The following is a 19,734-nucleotide window of genomic DNA, read 5'->3' on the forward strand; positions in this document are numbered from 1 at the left end:
GCAATATTCCAACAATTATGGCAGCCTGTAAATAATTGAGTTTGGACCAGACAAACTTTAATGATCCACACAATCGGTATACGATAAGACGCTATCAACCAAGTCACCGATGCAGATCACTAGATCTCTGTCGTGAACGATATTTACAATTTGCTCCTAATTTGCCGGCTAAGGCTAATTTGAAAGCAAAGATAAATTCCTGCACTTCTTTTTATAGAGCCTATATTCTGTATCAGGAGCTTAACATAACTTGCAATGGACCAATTCTAACCCGGAGTCCCCACGGAGGTTATACATAAGATGTCCCACAATAGGTTTGGGCCAAGTTTTCACATCTTCAAGGACCATGACTGTACCTTTTCTTCCAGAGCAGCAAGGTCGCGCTCCACTCCCTCGTGTTTACGCTGGAGGGTCTGCACACTGGCCAGGTCACGTCCGAAGTCATCAGACGACAGCACAGCATCCTTCTCCTGAATCCACGAGATGGTCTCATCAGCATCTCTGTCAGAAAAAGAAACAAAAATTAACTGATGCTGATGCAAGGGAGGTTACTCTAATAAGCTGTTGTCAAGAAGGCATTGGAAAGGTAGCAAATGTAGATGACAGTAAATGTAACTGTTTGGCATGCAAGAAATGTTTTGAACTGTGTCAAGTTTCACGTTTTGACGATCATGTCGAATGACAGCAAGACACTGAATGTATGGGAGAGAGTGTCACTTTGATGTTAAAACTGCCATTATTCCATAGTACTAAGATCATTTGTTGAACAGGATTGTCAACAGATTTATTTCATCATACTGACCTGTTGAATCTCTGGATCTCGTGAGCTCCAAACAGTCTCTCTTGTCTCAGCAGGGAGAGCTGCTTCAGGCGCTGCCAAGCCTCATTCACCTCCTGAAGCACAACAATAAGCACATTTAGCACACTTACAAAAGGAACAAAACATGGTTACCTATCACAGTCATAGCTGAAATAATATTGGCACAAAACATGAACAGGAACTTGTTTTGATATTACAACCCGACTAGTTCGGCTCCTGGCTTGTGTTTTCCTTCAACTGCTGCCACAGTTCAACACTAACACTTTTCAACTGCAAAGATATACCCTTAAAATAAAGCGACATACACTTCAATTGCTGTTATGGAGTGATACACTATTCAACTGTTGTGAGGCAAGGGTGTTAACTGACTATAAAAGTCCAGTTTCAAACCTTGTCGAAATAGGCTGGAATTGCTGGGCTCGATATTAGCACCACCACTGGCTATTACGAGTTACTGACCAATCAGATTCCACCTCTCATATCAATTGCATTCACTTCAAATAAAATGGCGTCCCTTAGTGAAGACGATCTGATTGATCCATATTACAATAAAACAGGTCTTACTTCTCGAAGTGAATCAAATTACGAGGTAATTGATTAAACATATTAAAGGATTTAGAAAACTGTAGTGAGATACAAGGCAAGGACTCACCTGTTGTCGCAGTCTGATAGTTTCCTCGTCAGGGTGACCATCTGCCACCAGCTTGTCCGCAAGGCTGTTCACCTCTGTCACTTTGTCCTCGTGGTTTTGCAAGTCCTGCCAAAGAAAACATCTATCAACCATCAACAACATGAACACACAATGCCATTTAGAAAGTGGCCAAATGTAGCAAATGCCATATTAGCATAGAACTTCCTTTGTAAAGAACAATATCAACATGTACAGAAACAATGGTCATTAATATCAATACTAGGTCTTTTATATTTTTTTATGCTTGATTTCATGCTATTTGGGTGCGAAACTTATGATCAAGAAATGGGATAAAATCACTCCCATCAGTCAAGCACTGATTGAAATAAATAATTGTAAACATTAACGAGCAATCCAAAATTATTGTTCAAAATGAAGTGCATTAAGTAAGTATAAGGTTCACAGGAATCAAGTAATGGCAGACTTGTCAAGAAATTGAAACAGAATTAACTTCACGTAATGGTTATGTTTAGAAATTCAGAAAGAACTGCTTTATTAAAATTTATATCATCGACAGATGTTTTTTTCTGTGATGTCAAGAAGACTTTCCTGTCTGAGTATGAATGCTACCCACCTTATGAAACTCATCGAACTTCTTCTGCAGTACCTCTACATGTTCCAAGTCTTGTCCGAACTCCTCGGACGTCACGAATGCTTCCTGCAATATCAACAGCATGTGATTAATATTCCTTAGCAACTGCAAACATGAAAACTATAGTGGGAGCGTGGGTGTGTGAGGTGAGGCTAAAAGAGGAGGAGCATGATCAGGGTAACTGATCAATAATCAATAATAATTGATCTTTTGATATCAGTAGCTAATTGCATGGGGAATCAAGTCAGAATTACCTCTTTGAGAAGATGTGGGATTTGAGAGATCATTTCTAAATCTGGCAATAGGAATATAGATGACTAACCTTGTCAGAGATCCAGAACATGACCTCATTGCACTCTCTCTGGAACTGAACGAGTCGCAGCGCCTGTTGCAGCTTGAGGCCCTTCTCAGACAGCTTGCGGAGCAGCAGCTCCCACAGACGGTGCAGCTCATCGAGGCGCTCCTGTGGATGGGGGGAGACATTATAGAAACACATGAGGCACATCTCATCAAGGTGCATCAATAACAAACACAGGACTGGCAGTTTCAAAAGCCAGTGGTAACACTGATAAATATGACTGCTGACTCCTAGCCCAAAATGAGACAATATTTATTGTGTGCATTCTGTTCTTTGCAAGACATTGTTAGATGCTTGTTACATTTGCTGCTTCAAAATATGTGATGTGGAATACATAGTTGTTTGTGTTTATATTCATTTATATTAGTCTTACTGTTGATAGTTATTTTCGAGACATAAATGTGAAGTTTAGTTAATGCGAGCAAAGACCACTCACATTTGTCACACTTACTTCACACTCATGTTAATTTCAAGATTTACAGTACTTCAATATCAATCTTGTTTCTTCTTTCAGATATATATTGTCTTCACACAACCATTACCAGTTGAACATATCACATCAAAGGATCCTCTTTCTGGGAAATTGAGAATTACTTCAGACTCTCTACAATTGACAGACATCGTGTTGATCACCTCCGTCATGCCGATATTGTCCTCCTACCTTGATGATCTCGGACGCAAAGTGGCCTTGGGTGATCATCTCGTTTCCAGTCTGGTCCAGGACATCAATGGCGTTGCTGTGTGCAGCAACCTCGGCTTCAAACGCCTGATGTTTCTGAATTTTAGCCTGAAAAAAACCCAAAACAACTCAGTATACTCGGACATTAAAGAGCAAAATATTGCAAAATATTGCAAAATGAACATTCAATTTGAAAATATAGAAAACCAGCAATGAAAATATGTTGTACACATTTCTACCTTCAGGACCAGTAAATAAAAATCACAAATTAAAATGTTTCACCAGTGTTCCTGTTTACCGGTAATTACCAGTTTTTTATTGGTAAAATTAGGCTTTGATCGGTAATTCAGGTGACTGCCAGTCCCTCTGGACCGGCAAATAAAGTACCATATAAATCTTTGTTGTTGAACAAAACATTGGCGATATCAATTAAAGTATATTTTTTTGAATGAAGTCTACTTGTCTGTTACCATCAGGGTTTCCCTGTGTCTATTTTTATTGCAAGGAAATAACATTTTGCTTTGCTTCGAGGTTAAATATCCTTTTGTAGTGACTTCATCTCGAAATTTTTTAAAAAAGGAGACATTTGTGACTGAAGTTTGTGTGAATAGATCTAATTAAGTTATTTCAGAGATGACATCTTTGCACTGGACATGATGTTGAAAACCAGGTTATTTTCATACATTTTTATTTTGTTGAAAGTTGGGACTGGCAAAAATTAGGGAGAGACAGGTAAATTATTAGAGCTGCCAGTCCACTAGAACTGTCAGTTTCAAAGCCAGCGGGAACACTATTTCATATAGGCTGAAAAGAAGGTAAACTCTATAAAAGGCCATCCAAAAATAGAGTAGGTAGGTTGGGTTTTCTAAAGTTGTCTTTTCACTTTGATATACGGAGAGTTGCACAATGTTGGAAAAAAGCCTGATTTCAAATGAATGTATTGACTGGTTTATCGATAGAAAAGTTCAACAAATTCAGGCTAGTGGCAAAAAACTACGGACATTATCAGGCGGCAATAAAACCTATGGTGCACCTCAAGCAAAAAAAAACAAACGAAAACAGTTACAGTTAGGGCTTATCTATCCAGGGACTAATCTAGGATTTTAAACTAACTGCGCTTGGCAGGTTAACTGGGAAAATATCACTTTTTCAAAATTGGGATGTTTGCTAAAGATCTTTATTTTCCCACATTAGGACATACCGTATTCAAACTAATAAGCGCCCCGCTCTAATAAGCGCCTGCGGCGAGATTTGCTAATATATTAGCTTGTGAACAATCCGAATTAGCACCCCTTTCAACCCCTTTTCACATATTATACGCACCGCTTTCTTCTCCTATTCACATATAATATATATGCACCCTTTATTATTGGCAATTAAATTCTGGAAAATATATATCTGTCGTACATAAACATTTTAAGGCTGTCAGCATAAATCACGAAATTTATCTTTCAACTCTGCTTTTTTCAGCAAAAAATATTCTGATAAGAGCCCCCTATGTCTAATTTTGAGAGCGCCCTGGGCGCTAATTACGTCGAATACGGTATCTTAACATTGCATCAATGCTTAAGTGTAAAACTAAGCACTAAAGCCTGTGGAATACAAGCCACCTCCACCAAACCATAGCATTGGTCTAAACTATAACTACATGACCTGTATTGCCAATCAGAGAATTTGTACTGACACTGGCTGCAGACCTCTGAGCAGGTCCAGATAATCCCTGTCTGAACATGCCAGGAGAGTTGACAGTATCTACCTGCAGGTTAGTTGGATCCTTGTAGCTCTCGTCCGAGGCAGTCTGCAGTTTCTCGTGGATCCAACTCTCCAGCTCGTCAGCATCTCTCTTGAAGTACTGGTATCGGCGGGAGTCCTCGAGACGGTCACGGCGGTCCCGACAGCTGAACTTGAAGTTGGTGTAACGGGACAGCACTTCATCTCTCCTGTTCTGAATGTCCTCTGCTGTCTCGAGGATCTTTATCTCGCGAGGCTGGACCTCTGTCGTCGACATCTTCTGGGTCTGCAACAAACAGAAAACATTTTGGATTACCGGATCGGGGAAGGTGTACACTAGGCATATTGTCTTGGACAACTTAAAATGTTTGGTCAACTGTCATGGTATGTCCTCAGATCCTGGTTTAGCAACAGCGAGAACCAAGATCTTAAAGAGAATAAAGGTAACTGTACACACATTCTACCATGTTCTTAAACCACCATTTTGAATGATAAAATATATGATTCATCTTTTCTACATGTTCAGATTTCTGACTTATCATTTGGTATTTAATATCATCAGCCTTCAAAATTCATGCTATTCAGCAAGCCCGAGGCAACTAAATTGTGCAGAGGACAAGTAAAATTCCAAAGATGGTACTCCTCATACCCTAAGCACTTGAGGTCAATAATGTTCAACCAGTTCTCAATGCTTTAAATTTCCTACAAATAGTAATGGAATTAAACTTACAGAAAATGTAAACATAGTTAACACATTTTTCATGTTCAAGCAGGACTAGCGATATAAGTTGGTTTTTTTTTAAATATATATAAAATAAGGTTTACCATGATAATATATCTATTTTTTTTTTTAGTTATTTAATATTACAGTTGATACTAACACTGTTAATGTTACTAAAACTAATTCATTTTGACTCGTGGGTTATGTCTACAAACTAAAACATAACCTTCGACCCATATGACTCAGTGTCGGCAACATGATCAGCATCATCAGTCGACCCCAGTATATATCATCTGCCATAAAGCTACCATAATGCGTTTTCATTAAATTTTGCTGAAAAAGCAATCAAGACAATGTTGATCCTCGCCAGGTAATGAGTTACAGGTGCAACAGATGGCATACAGGTATGTCGTGCTTGAACAGTGTGGCACTTTCTGCATACTAAGTAACTATGAAATCTGGTACATCATCAGCATCTGAATCACCAGAATCACTGGAACCAGCTAAACACTGGTGTGGGGGTGTACCGGACATACTGAACCACTGTCTACAGCAATGTATGAACCTAAGAATGAAAGTCATGGGATCCTCGTCATAACCTAAGGGTCAGTTGACATGAGTGAGAGAGTGACTAGAGTGACTAATAAGTGAGTGAGTGAGTATGGTTTTACGCCACTTTTAGCAATATTCCAGCAATATCGGGGGAGACACCAGAAATTGGTTTCACACATTGTACCAATGTTGGGAATCGAACCCGGGTCTTCTGCGTGACGAGCGAACGCTTTAACAACTAGGCTAGAGTGAGTGAGTGAGTGAGTGAGTGAGGTTGTCTAATGCTGCACTCAGCAATATTCCAGCGATATGCATGATATGAGGAAGGCCTGTTATTCATCCAGTCTGAACCAAACAACCCGACCCCGTTAGTCGCCTCTAACCACAAGTGTGTGTGGGTGGATACCAATTCTAACCAGGATCTTTAGTATCTTTACAAGGTGTACCTGATATACTATAGCACTGTCTTCAGCAATGTTCGAAATTAAAAAGGAAAGTGAAGGGGCCCTTGTCATAACCAATGTTAAAAGTTTGACTTATGGATCACTAGGCATGCTAGATTCAAATACCACAGGAGCAACAAAGGGCCCGAGGGAAACCTTAAGATCATGCTGTTTCAGAGTTCCACAATAGTACTTTCTCCTTTCTCTCTTTGTTCTTAAACGCTGCACTCAGCAATATTACAGATATATGACGGCAGTCTGTAAATAATGAAGTCTGGGCCAGACAATCCGGTGATTGACATTGAGCATCAATCCATGCAATTGGAATACGATGACATGCATCAACCAAGTTAGCGAGTCTGACCACCCAATCCCGTTAGTCGCCTCTTATGACAAGCATAGTCGCCTTTTACGGCAAGCATGGGTTGCCCATTCTACCCCGTATCTTCACCACTGCAGTACTACCGTGAGTCGGCGTCCATGTTATCCTCGACAGCAACTCCATGTACCATGTAACATCTAACTGTTGGTGGATCATGGTACTTAGTAAGAAGATTTCAGAAAAAAATGGTTAAATACAGGTACATTTTAAGTTGTTTTCTTCTCATACCTATTTAACTATTTATTCGAATAGCATAACAATCGGAGCCATGTTAAAATGCTTCAGAAGTCTTGTCCCTCTAGAGTCTGTTAAAAACAATATCAGCTAGCTCCATGTAGAATGGTCAAAACAGAAGTGATTTTTTTACCAAAGCACAATTTTAACACATCCAAATAAATTATTTCTTTTCTTCAGTTCTATGATCATTTTTAACCACTGATCTCAGAGCTTATGAAAATAAACCATGAAATGAAATAAGTCTGCAATTTTAACAACTTGTCCGAAGCCTCAGTCTAGAATTCTGTTCAATCTAGTGAGATTACAAAATTTACAAAATACCAAACAAGGTACTAAAGATGATATGAGCCAATTTTGGGCTAGTCAATCCAAAGTTTTTGTTTGGCATAGACTGATACACATGATACAAGTGACATGATAAGTAAGATATTAACATCTATTTTCAATTTGTTCCAGCTATATCAAGTTGACAGATAATTCACACGACACACCAAAGATATCCATGGAGGCTGTGTCTCCCACTAATGCCAGTATCAGTCAGTCTGGTCATTGATTAAGCCGTTGAAACCCATAATGTGGAAGATCTAATTCAATCTTGCCACAAAAATCTCCAGCAGTAAGTGCAGGGAATGAGGGGGCTCAGAATGAGGGATCAACGCTTTGATTATCGACTGTCCAGGAATGTTCCTTCGACCTAGACTGTGATGGGCCACAGTGACCTTTTACAGCTATAATTAAATGAATTTCAAATGTCTTTGATCGATTAACAAAACATAAGGCAGTAGGCCTAAATATATTTCCAAACCAAGTTCACTTTTTTCAGCGAGACAAATCACAGGAGTTTCATCACGAACATATCTAAGGCCACAGTTCAGAGATAATCACCATTTGTCAAATCGAACTAGTCCCAGGCCTCAGCCATATGGCTACAGGCATTTTTGTCCAAGTAGCGAGTGGTAACATTCATGCCAATATTGTAGGTAGCCAAAAGCATTTGAAATTATCTTTTATCAAGTAACTACTACAATCTGTACAAGTCATAGCTCTAGTCTTGGAATTGTATATAAGTGGAAACTGTACTTGATTTTTGTTATTTGTGACTTGAACAATAACTAGATTATATAAGTATAGCCTTGCTTATCCAATGAGCATTGTAAACTGAAATAAAATACTAATTACGTAAATATTTAGGTATTTCTGTTTATTGTCGACATTAAGAGGAATTATTTGGGGGTACAATTATTAGCAGACGTGTCTTCCCCGATCAGCTGTTAAGCAATAAAATCTAGTCGCCATAAGATATTTTTCAAGGTAGTCATTTGGCTACCTCTGAATTTTAGACAGGAGACAAATTGAAATTTAGATCGCATTGGCGACTGTTTTAGTCACAACTTTGAGGCCTGAGTCCACAGCTCATTTCTGTAAAATATATATACTAGTCCGTTTAGATTTGCAATGGTGTAAAGGACTAACTAGTGTTTGGGAGAACATGAATTTGTTTTCATGACAAGGCCCTTTTAAGGAAGGAGGCCCTTTCAGTTGTCTATAGGTTGGTTTATAACACTGACAAACAAAAACTAAATTAGACAAACATAAAATGACTTCAGACAATTTTGAGGCTTTGTCTGACAACTACGTAAATTCCAAGGGAGGTGAAAGATTTAAAATCTCCACTTTTGTAAAATGTCACCAAAATTGAAAAGAAAATAGCTTTAACTATGTTCAGCTACATCACAAACATGCATAACATGTAAACATTCCTCAATTTCAAGCTGAGACATCAATAATCAATCCATTCTGCATGTTCTAGAAACCGTGATGTAAATTAATTCTGATGCACAACGATTAAGGATGGCATAGCATGCGAATAAAATATCAAGGCAAAGCAGCAAGATTATGACTGCTTTGTTCAACATGGCAACAATAGTCCTGAACACTAGAAATGAGTCGCAATGAAGAACTGAATACTCATTATGTATACATGGTGTATGGATTGAGGATTGTTTTATTTTATTGTTTTTGTCTTGTTGTTTGACGCCACACTCAGCAATATTCAAGCCATATGACAGCAGTCTGTAAATAATCGAGTCTGGACTAGACAATCCAATGATTGACATCATGACCATCGATCCAATTGGGATACGATGACATACATCAAATAAGTCAGCTAGCCTCTGACCACCTGATTCCAACAAGCGTAGTCGCCTCTTACGGCAAGCATGGGTTGCTGAAGACCTATTCTACCCCGGATCTTCACGGGTCAATTGTATTCATCTGTCAATAGTGTCTTATCTGACGGCGGAATATCTAACATTCTCAACTAAGTGCTCTTTGGCAAGCAAACTTGGAAGAATCTTTCCTTGCTTCAAAACATGAACTGATACTTAAGTTGTGATTTTTCTCTCTAAAAATCCAGATGTATTTCAACATTGAATTTTAACAATGAATTTTAACGTTGCATTCAATGTAGTAATGTAAAACTAAGCATTAAAGCCTCTTGTTCTGTTGGTCACATTATAAGAGAAAGACAAGACATTTCTACAAAGCCATAACCTGATAACATTAGTTACAACTATAACAGCATGAAGATCGGGAAATGTTTAATTCTAAAATGGGAATTTTTACCGTCATTTGCAGACTTGGGGCCGAATATCGATCCCGAAGCAGGTCTAGAAAAACCAATGTCAGATCATGACCTGTATCATGTGGTAATACAAAAGAATCCACCATTTCGTACTTCCTTCACTTTGTCCATAGAAATATTGTGCCTACTGCAACCATTTTAACCACATTGAAAATGTCTTCAACTGGAGTTAAGAGCTTCGCGCTCATGACAAATTTATCATTATATTCATAGGAATTCTATCGTGGCTGATTTTTTTTTAACAAAACAAGCATATCATTATCAACCCTCAGAATGAAATGAAACAAATAAGAAACCATATTTGTGGATTGAATAAAACATCGTATACGATACAAAGCAAAGTAAATAAAAGTGTCTACCACTAATAACAATAATTTTAAATCAGTTAGAGAATAAAAGACATACGAAACAGGATCATTAAATAATTAACAATGATTGAAACTAAAAGACAGCCCAAACATATTTTTGACAACTAAGCATTTTGTGCTGACTAGTCAGTTTGCCCTTGTCACTCTCAACATAACGAGTTAAAACTGAGATATTAAAGGTTACTGGATGTTAGTACATACCTCTCCTGTTCTGGGTGGAGAGGAGGTAAAGTGTTAGACAGAAAAGGCCATAGTAGATAGCATACGCCAACAGAAGGAGGGTGACAGTTAGGAAAAACAGGTCTGGGAACTGCTCAAGAAATGGACATTTAAACATCCGCTGGAATCTGCCGGTAGAAAGACACAACCCCAAGGCACCTCACGGAACAACTGTTGGCTGGTGAATAGTCAAGGGAGCAGTGAGGCAGAGCCATCTACATCGATACTTTCAGTCTGGTAGCGCAGCCGTGGTCGGGTCGGACAGCCGAGGAAACCATTGCTGCTGATACTCTGCCAGAGCTGGCCGGCTAGATCCGCTGGAGACGTTGCCACGGCAACCATCTGCAATCATTACTGATTCAGGCAGATCGATAGAGTGTGCTTGCATTGCTCTGCAGTGTTGCAGGAACTAAAGCCACGGTAGGCAAGCTATCTGATTATGTCATGTTGGAAGGAATTGAAGAGAGATGGTCGACGTATTTCTGTCTCCAGTGGAACTGCCGTGGGAGGCTGTTTTTATCATACACTGTCTCATTAGGTTAAAAGGAGGTTTGAAGTGGGTTTCAAAAATGGCTCTGGTGTTGCTTTAACCTCTGAAGCGTCAATCAACACTTTTCAGTCTACGAGACATTGCTGCCTATATTTGAAAAAGACTTAGCTTGGTATGCTGAGTGGACAGAAATGAGATAAACACCCACAGACCTAGTGCTAATGATGTATCAATATTCTGTTTGAAGATATTTGGAAGAATCAACATGCAAATATTCTAACAGCAAACATCAAAATGCATTGTTACAATTCCTTACAATTATATGAACAGGAAAATCAGTAGGTGGCGCTTGAAAAATGAAATACATAAAATATTTGCTTTAATGTCCATGAAGAAGGGTTTTCACTGTGCCTTAGACATCAATATTTAACCTTTACCCAGACCATACGTCATTTGGTTTAAGAATACATACATCTTCCATGAGCATGTAAAGACCACAGTCGGTGCCAAAAACTTTAGACTAATAACCTGAACTTGCCTCCAAGCATCATTTTCAGTAGTGTCATCTATATTGGCTTGACTATAATTAGCCGGAGAACTAGACAACATAAGTTTACAAGACTAGGGCTTCAGGCTCGTGACCATGACCTTTACTGCGGTTTCATGATTTCTAGGCCATTCCTTTGAATAAAGAAATTTGTTGAATTTCTTCAAGACATCTTGGAAAACATCTGTCAGCAGTGGTCAGTGGCATTATCAAGTTTAATATTTTGAAGCATGGTACCATCAGAAATTCTGAAAATACCAGGTGCTAAAACATTCTCATCAGGCTAAGTTACAGTTTACTGCGCCAGGTAAGAATGCATTTACCTGTCAGTTGGCCACAAATTAAATTTCATTTGCCTAAATTTAATGAAATTAAAACTAATTCAGTCTAGAATATCACACCCATCAAGCGGTTGTTTCAAAACAACGATCAAAGAAAAACCCTTGGTTCAGTCCAGTCTTACATGCTTAGTGTCAAATCTGCCACACGTACCATCCGTTAAAATCATAAAATAAAACTAAGGCAATATGTAACAGAAAGCGTCATACATTTCAATTTCATGTAAAATGGACATTCTGAACTGAGCACATATTTAACCCATCTCAACAAAAAATCTTTTTATACATTTTCTTACACACCACTTTGACATATATTATAATTTAACAGACAACACTCCACTGACTAGTCGGACTTGTAAACACTACTGCGCTTGGCATCAAGCATTAAATTTAAGTAAATATGTATATGTCAACTTTCATTACCATGGTAACCATAAAAGAACAGTCTGTGATCTTATTCACTTGTCCGAAGCCCCTAACTGGTAAATTAACAGCAGCTTGTACTAGTCCATATACTAAGACTTATACTTCAGGGATTATCCTGGAAATTTTTACCTATGAGAGAAAATCTCCCGTGGTCCAAAAGCAAAGAGATTTTGGGGCATGTGATGAGATTTTGCTAATTTTTAGAGCTATTTCATCTTCACACAGTGGGGAAACTGTATTTGATTTTTGGTACTTGTGACTCAAATAATATTGCAAGTAATTTTACCAGATTATACATGTATAGATATATCCTCGGATATCCAATTTTCAAACATTAATTATTCCACTGAGAATACATGTATTTAAAAATATTAGCATTAGTATTAACAAAAAATTACATTTGACTTATATTTCTGTTCTTTGTCTACTTTAGGAGAAATTACACTAATATTTATGTATTTATGTTCATTGCCAACTTGATGGGGAATTATTCGCGAGGACAATTATAGATCGTTTAGGAGGCATGTATACCACCATCAGCTATTCATTTCGTTGGCATGCAGGAGACAACAATCTGCAGTTTTGACAAATTTCGACAATGTATATATTTAGAGTGATGACATGAAATAGCACCTGTTGTAAATGGTATTACAGTTTGTTGGCAAAAAATATATTATAATAATTATGTTCCAGTGCTTTCGTCAATATGGCCGTCTTATTTCCATCTGAAGTGTGTACCATATCAGAGGCCGGGTCTCCGATCGTATCGAATGATATCTTGTCAATATGGACTTTTCAACACTTGACAGACCTGCAAAGTTTCATAAAAAATATTGAACGGTTTCTGAGTTATGCTCCGGAAATGAAACGTGACGTACGGAGCCCATTTCTATATCCCCCGCCAACTTTGTTGGGCGGGGGATAATAAACGAAAGAGTGAATCTCAAAATGCCTTCGCACTATAGAAAGCTCAGGTTATCTCATAGCTGCACCGTGACATTGTGAATGGGTATTTTATGATAATCAATACATTCGTTCACTAGGAGTGCTGGTATGACATTGACAAGCCGAGGCTGACCCAGACTAGCTCTGATGATTCACTCTGTCAACAGGTGCAACAATAACCTTCTCCTGCTGCGGCACCTCAATATAACGCTAGGCTTTGTGACAGCATTAGTAATAAAAAATTTACATGAACTAAAATCATTACATTGCATATTGGTTAAATGATGGCAAAAATAATTCCACGATGGAACAACTGGACCAGAATTGTTAAGAATGGTAAAACTTGAAAATCAATTTACACTATTAATGAAATTATGAATAAACAATTATATTCAACAAGGGGAAGACACACAGTGCCACCTGCTACAAAATTATCTCAAAACACAAGTTAAGCAAATAAAACAAACCAGCTTGGAATAAGTGAAGTGCACACATACCTCCATCCCTGAATAAGGCTACACCCTCTACCTTATCATGCTTATAGTACACTGATGGAATGTCTGCCTTATACTGAGGGAATGTCTGCCTTATAGCGAGGAGGTACAGCAAACAGGACCAGTTCATCCACAATGAATTCACCTGAGCATGCAAAGCCCTAGAACATAACCATACAGCAGCCTCAAGCTACCAGGTGGAGTGAATGTAATATAAACAGGTATTTTCACACTGCTGCGTTAGCACAAATACATACAATGGTAGTTGATGTTAAGAATTTTAGGATAAGTAAGTCGAAAATTACCCAGAACAATGCAATTACATCATGTACATACCTGTAAAGATAATTTACAATTTACTAACAAAGCAATATTGTGATTATTGAGTATTGCAGTGTTAGAAATTGGTACTAGTCCTATAGTCCTTGTCAATCTGTCCAATAGTTATGGTATCATAGGGACTAGTAGAATTTTCCCAGTTTTAAGGGTTTTTCTATATGTTATCATTGTAAGGACTATAACTGTTAGTTGCTACCCCTGTATTGAGATTTTACCTCTTCTAGCTGAGAGAGAACAGTCAATAAGATGATAAAGATAATTAAGAAGGAAGGATATTTTGCATTTATCTCCAACAACAAAAATAAATAATATTCTGTAATCGAAATTAAGGGGGTTCTGGGGTCCTTGAGACATCTCCTATACTATTTGAATCTAATGGCCCATATCTAAATATTTAACCTTGCTATACCTATTCTCTCTCACTTTTCATCAGATGAAGTAACACAACAGGGAATATATAGACAGAAAGAAGATGCTAACTCCAGTTGTTGGGGAAGCAGTACCAATGAAGCAGGAACCCTTCAATGAGGCGGTGGAGATCAGCAAAGCCAATGGGTGGGGCAGGATACTGGTCCAGCAAAACAAGTCTCACCCTGTGATTCATGATATCATGGTTTTGTATTTCAGGGCGGCCACCTTGCTAATGGGAACAAAATGGTGTCATTTGCTGAGACTCATTTAAATTTGGACATGTTGAAAACAGTCAGAAATACTACCAGCAGACTCATCATCATCATCATCATCATGTTTACAGCCCTGAAGAGAATTCCTTCAAACTGCCCCGTTAAATTAGCTGCAGAATTTATCAAATATAGGTTATAACAATGGAATTGTTATTTTTGGTTGATGAATTCAGCAGAGACTGCTTGGAGAAGGTGAATATTGTTGAAAGTCATTATCTAAATAATAGAAATATAAATTCACAACTGGTGTCAACACAACTTGTCCTTCAGAGTTCTGCATCTTTACGGGGATTTTATTAAAATATTTTACACCATAACTCTTTACCATGTTTAAATATTGCCTGTTACAAGCTAAGTGTACTGGACAGTAACAAATAGACTGAACATGCTGAAAGAATATGCTTTTACTTGAGTACCAGTAACAGCCTTTGAGATCAGTGGCTAATCATACAGAATGTTAGTCACATAATAACATAATTCCACAGCCTATTCAAGTTTTTTCTCCCCCCAAGCTCCAGTAAACTACCCCCAACACACACCCACACACCATTTACTACTGATTAAAATCATTTCACATTTGACCTATTCGCATGATATTTGTGATACAAAGTAGAACTTTACCTCAAATTTGTTACTGATTCGGGTATATTCACTGCTTACAAGAGCATAGTAAGGGAGGTAAATCTATGGCTTATGGCAACTGTGAAGGGATGTATTTATTATGCCAAACACTTTTGAGTCTACTTGTACGAACCTGCATTTGGCTCTCAACATCATTGTTCAAAGATTCTTATGTTATTTTACATGCCAAAGGGAGAAGAATTAGCTCAGTTTAGAACAGAATGTTGATAGATGCAGGCTTCAGACTAGTGGCTAAATTTGCAGACTGTAGCCTAGTACAGCTGTTGACTCAGTTGACCACCATGAATGAACCACCATTAGCACTGGCCACAGTGGGCCATTGTCTCAGTGAGATGTGTAACCTGAGACTGGTGCAAGGAGCAGGCAGCTGGATGGGCTCAAAGTAAGACTCCCAGGAGGAATGCCATACTATCTTGTCTACATAGCTTATGTACTCCCAGCCAGGGGAACACACAGCCAAACATTCCTCACCTGGTTCACAACATCCAATATGTGAGTGTAGCACAAGATAGATAGCTCAAATCACAGGGTTTCAGATCAGCTTATTTTCTAAGAAACTGATTCAGTGATAACTGTAAACTGTAAACCAAAATATCCTGAAGATTACATTTTTAAAAATTTGGTAATGGTGCACACTGTCCGAAATTAAGCATGAAAATCAAGGGGTCTTTCTCATACCCCTAATGCTGGGTGGGGGTGGGGCATTTAGGTGTGAAGATGCACATACCATAGCAGAAATGACCCCAAGAACCTCTTTAAATTAAAACACCGACCAAGAAAGTCCTATCAAAAGTCGATATGTTCATCCAATTCAAAATGTTTCTAGCAAAATTACTGAGTCAGCAAAAAGTTAAAATTGTCTGCAAGACTGCAAAGAATATTGATTGGAATAAACAGACCTTCTCTGAGTCCATTATGAAGGAGTCCGCCACTATCACTACTAATTATACATAACTGGGTGCTTGAAAATAAATAATACAAGCAGGATGGAATCAGACAGTGGTCAAGCAGTCTAAATTTACTTTCAAGGCAATGTTTATAATTTTAGAAATTAGAGGTCGTAGACAACCAAGTGAACCAGTACAACAAGGCAGCAAATTTCTCTACCTGCCACTCCTTTGGTCTACTCCCAAAAACTGGTCAGTGAAAAGCTCTATATAGTGAAGCCCAAAAGGGACTACCACCCACCCCTCCATTCTATGCACATCGGTTAAGTGCCATACTTTCAACATCAAATCATAAACATTACTACACGACTTTATCAGTGGTATGATCACACTGCACTTATACCAGTTAAGACAGCTCTTGGAACTTTAGGTTAGCTACCTACCATAGTATTAAAATCAATGGACCCCTAAATAAAAGCTTTTCACATTAGGGAAGTGACAGAGACCTTGATTTTTAATCCTAATTTCAAATACTGCATATTATCTGTTACATACATAACGTGTTCAAATGCAACATTTACGGTACACAATCCATCACATAAATGCTGAACCTTCAAAGTAAATTAGATGAAAAGTTCAAAGCAGTAATTTACAAAATGATAGCCACTACCTTCCTGTAGACTATATCCTGGGGCTGCTGATGCACGACTGAAAGCTAAAGGTCACGAAGACCCACTGCAGTGAGAGGCAGCCTAGCAGCTTGGACTGATTTTGGATGTCAGCCACTGTTCAATGATGTAAGGCTGCCTGCAGGCTATGATATAACTCAGAATGATAAGACCAGGGGCAGGCAAACTAGAGGTTTGATCATTAGCCTGTTATGTAATCAGGTAATATGCATTTGGTATTTCCCAGGAATTCCCAGAAGAAATATTGTACATGTTGTAAATTCCTCTTTAGTGTGTTGTTATTTCCAGATTGAAAATAACGATTCATAACCGCAATTACCAAAACTACACATCTGATGTGCTGCACAAATGCAAACTAGATCATGTATCCAAAGATGAGCTGTATTTAATTTTACTCAAACCGTTTTACGAATGTAATTTTCAAGAGTGTTGCAACATGCACACCATTCACAATCTGTCACATTTCTGCTCAGTAAGGCATGCATTATTATTTCTTTAAAATTGCGACTTTTCTTGACACATAATTCAAAATTTGAGTCGCTAATTTAAGGCCTAAGAACCCTTTTTATCATGGTTAAAATTTACTTGTCTGAATGTAGTTTCCAAATATTATTGTTTGTTCATGTAGGCCAAGGTTAGCCTCTGTACACAGTTATATCTCTGAGCTGATCATTGAGTGCCCTGACATAGCTGTAAACATGAAATAATGAGTAAACATAGCCCAACAGTCATGACACCAAACGGTATGATCTAATTTGGCTTGAAATGGACAGGTGTGCTCTATGTACTAAGAAACTGTTACATACAGAAAATGTTTAAAGAGTTGACAGGGAAGCATATTGGCACTAGCTATGTTATGACTGTTTTGGCTCGGAAATGTTTTGTTTAATTTAGTTTTCCTAAATCATGATAATACACAATCAAATAAAAATACATAACAAAACATTGCCATCAAAAGACACCAATCTTTCAACACAACACCACAGTATATTATGTCACGTGAGAAACATGTCACTTTCACAAATATGAAAAAAAGGTTGTCTCAGGAAAGCAATGTCTCAGTCTTTACAAATGAACCATATTGCCCTAGATTGGGACTGGGCATATGTGATAAATTGAGTATATTCCCCCTTAAGCTTGCAACACTGCATACATAACATTCTACAGCGTTTGAAACTAACAGTTTTCATCCACTTGTCCTTATAATGATTATGTATAGCAAAACCCTTAGAAATGACAATTTTCTACTAGTCCTTATGATACTTTTACCATTGGGCAGTTTGGCAAGGACTATAGGACTAGTGACAATTTCTAACCCTGTTCTATCAAAAGAAATTACAGTCAATACATTAGATGCAGCAGCTGGCAATGAATCATACTCTTGTGAGCTAAAGTATACAGGATACATTGATCAGTAATATATTATACAACTGATATAAAGTTGGTGATAAAAAAGCAAGAATGCAAGCTATGCCATTTGGTTAGCAGTTTGTACACTACTGATTCTGAATGAATCATACTGACATTTCTCAAACAGTACTGTTATTAGAGTGGGTTGGTATCTCTCTGCAGCTTATTATACCATTAAATATCAAACAGCAGTCTACATACAATTACATGATACTTCTATATATCTTGAAATTACTACAGCTTGAAATGAAAACTCTTATGAGTGACAGGTGTTGATGATTTGCGAACATTTCAAAACCCTAAACAGGCCTCTGACAGTACTAAATTACTCATCAGATGCCATAATTCTATGCATCAGATACATTGAGTCAAAGCGTGAATCAGAGACATTCATTTTGCCTGAAAGTGTTTCATAAAGGTGGCTTCATAATGCATAATGAACAAAAACTGTTAAACTTCAAGATACTGTCACAAAATGATGTGAAATGCGCGTCTTAAAGCTTCCTGTAAACCGGCTAAACCAGGTCAAGCCAATCTACAGTTGGGTGTGCTGCATACCGAACATATCTGTGTGATTAAAGGTATAATGTTAAACGTGATCAAAGCACGAAAGCCTCTAAACGATTTCAAATATATTTATCTCAAATATGTTACTTTCATATTATGTGATAGCAATCTTACCTGTTAAAATACCGCTATTACTTTACTGGGATGGCTCCGACAACATACGACCTTCAGGGGATTCAGTTCGATCGTTGGAAAACCGCGGTAAGCTCAATTAATAACACTGGTGCGTATGAATAAAGTTTGCCTTTCACAGACTGTTCCCTTTTCAACCTCAACTAAGAGCTATTGTAGATATAAAACACAGTGGGATGTACAGGTGCCGAGCTATTAACTTAAGAACAAGAATTGAATACACTACACCAAGGGAGAAAACCAGTATAACGGAATAGCTATCACGTGACCGGAAGCAAGCACCTGCCGCAATAGAACGTATTTTCCGTAAAACCCATTACATTACTTAGATTACAACGTCTATGTTTTCTTGCAAATATATTATACTTTCTTCAGTTGGTACCTATTTTTACAAAATATTAGAAAGCTTACATCGAAACAATTGCTATTTCATTAAAACGTGTTTTGTTAACGAGAGACAAATCTTCCATGGTAAAAACCAGACTATGTAAGTAGTTTTCCACAGATAAGATTGAATTTACCTTCAGCAAAATGTAATACATGTATTATAGATATCGTTTAATGCGGTGAAGTTGATACCGCATTTTGCATCTCATGCGACTGTAGGACACAACGCGCAAATGTTTCAAGACATCGGTTACTTAAATTGGGCCTTAGGGTATTTAAATCCATGTTTTTACGTTGATAAGATTTCACCATTTCATCATC

At 37.9% G+C, this 19,734-nt stretch overlaps 1 protein-coding gene across 11 annotated transcripts in view; it reads right to left on the bottom strand.

Moving 5' to 3' along the window:
• LOC139459664 (spectrin alpha chain-like) overlaps window positions 1-19,264 on the bottom strand; it is a 72,652-nt gene extending 53,388 nt beyond the window's left edge. For 8 of the 11 annotated variants that reach the window (XM_071241282.1, XM_071241281.1, XM_071241280.1 and 5 more), the window contains exons 1-8: window positions 19,009-19,263; window positions 4,897-5,157; window positions 3,123-3,248; window positions 2,426-2,566; window positions 2,086-2,169; window positions 1,473-1,577; window positions 803-894; window positions 357-501 (exon numbers count right to left, since the gene is read on the bottom strand). In XM_071241282.1, the coding sequence (XP_071097383.1) occupies window positions 357-501; window positions 803-894; window positions 1,473-1,577; window positions 2,086-2,169; window positions 2,426-2,566; window positions 3,123-3,248; window positions 4,897-5,148 (945 nt within the window). In that variant the 5' untranslated portion in view covers window positions 5,149-5,157; window positions 19,009-19,263. Of the gene's footprint in view, window positions 1-356; window positions 502-802; window positions 895-1,472; window positions 1,578-2,085; window positions 2,170-2,425; window positions 2,567-3,122; window positions 3,249-4,896; window positions 5,158-10,419; window positions 10,664-19,008 lie in introns of those variants that run through there. The other 3 variants (XM_071241273.1, XM_071241271.1, XM_071241272.1) reach the window with 2 other exon arrangements.
• Between the last annotated feature and the right edge of the window lie 470 nt (window positions 19,265-19,734).

The sequence above is a fragment of the Haliotis cracherodii genome, unplaced genomic scaffold, assembly GCF_022045235.1.
Source record: "Haliotis cracherodii isolate W230 unplaced genomic scaffold, xgHalCrac1.p SCAF_13, whole genome shotgun sequence".
NCBI lineage: Eukaryota > Metazoa > Mollusca > Gastropoda > Lepetellida > Haliotidae > Haliotis > Haliotis cracherodii.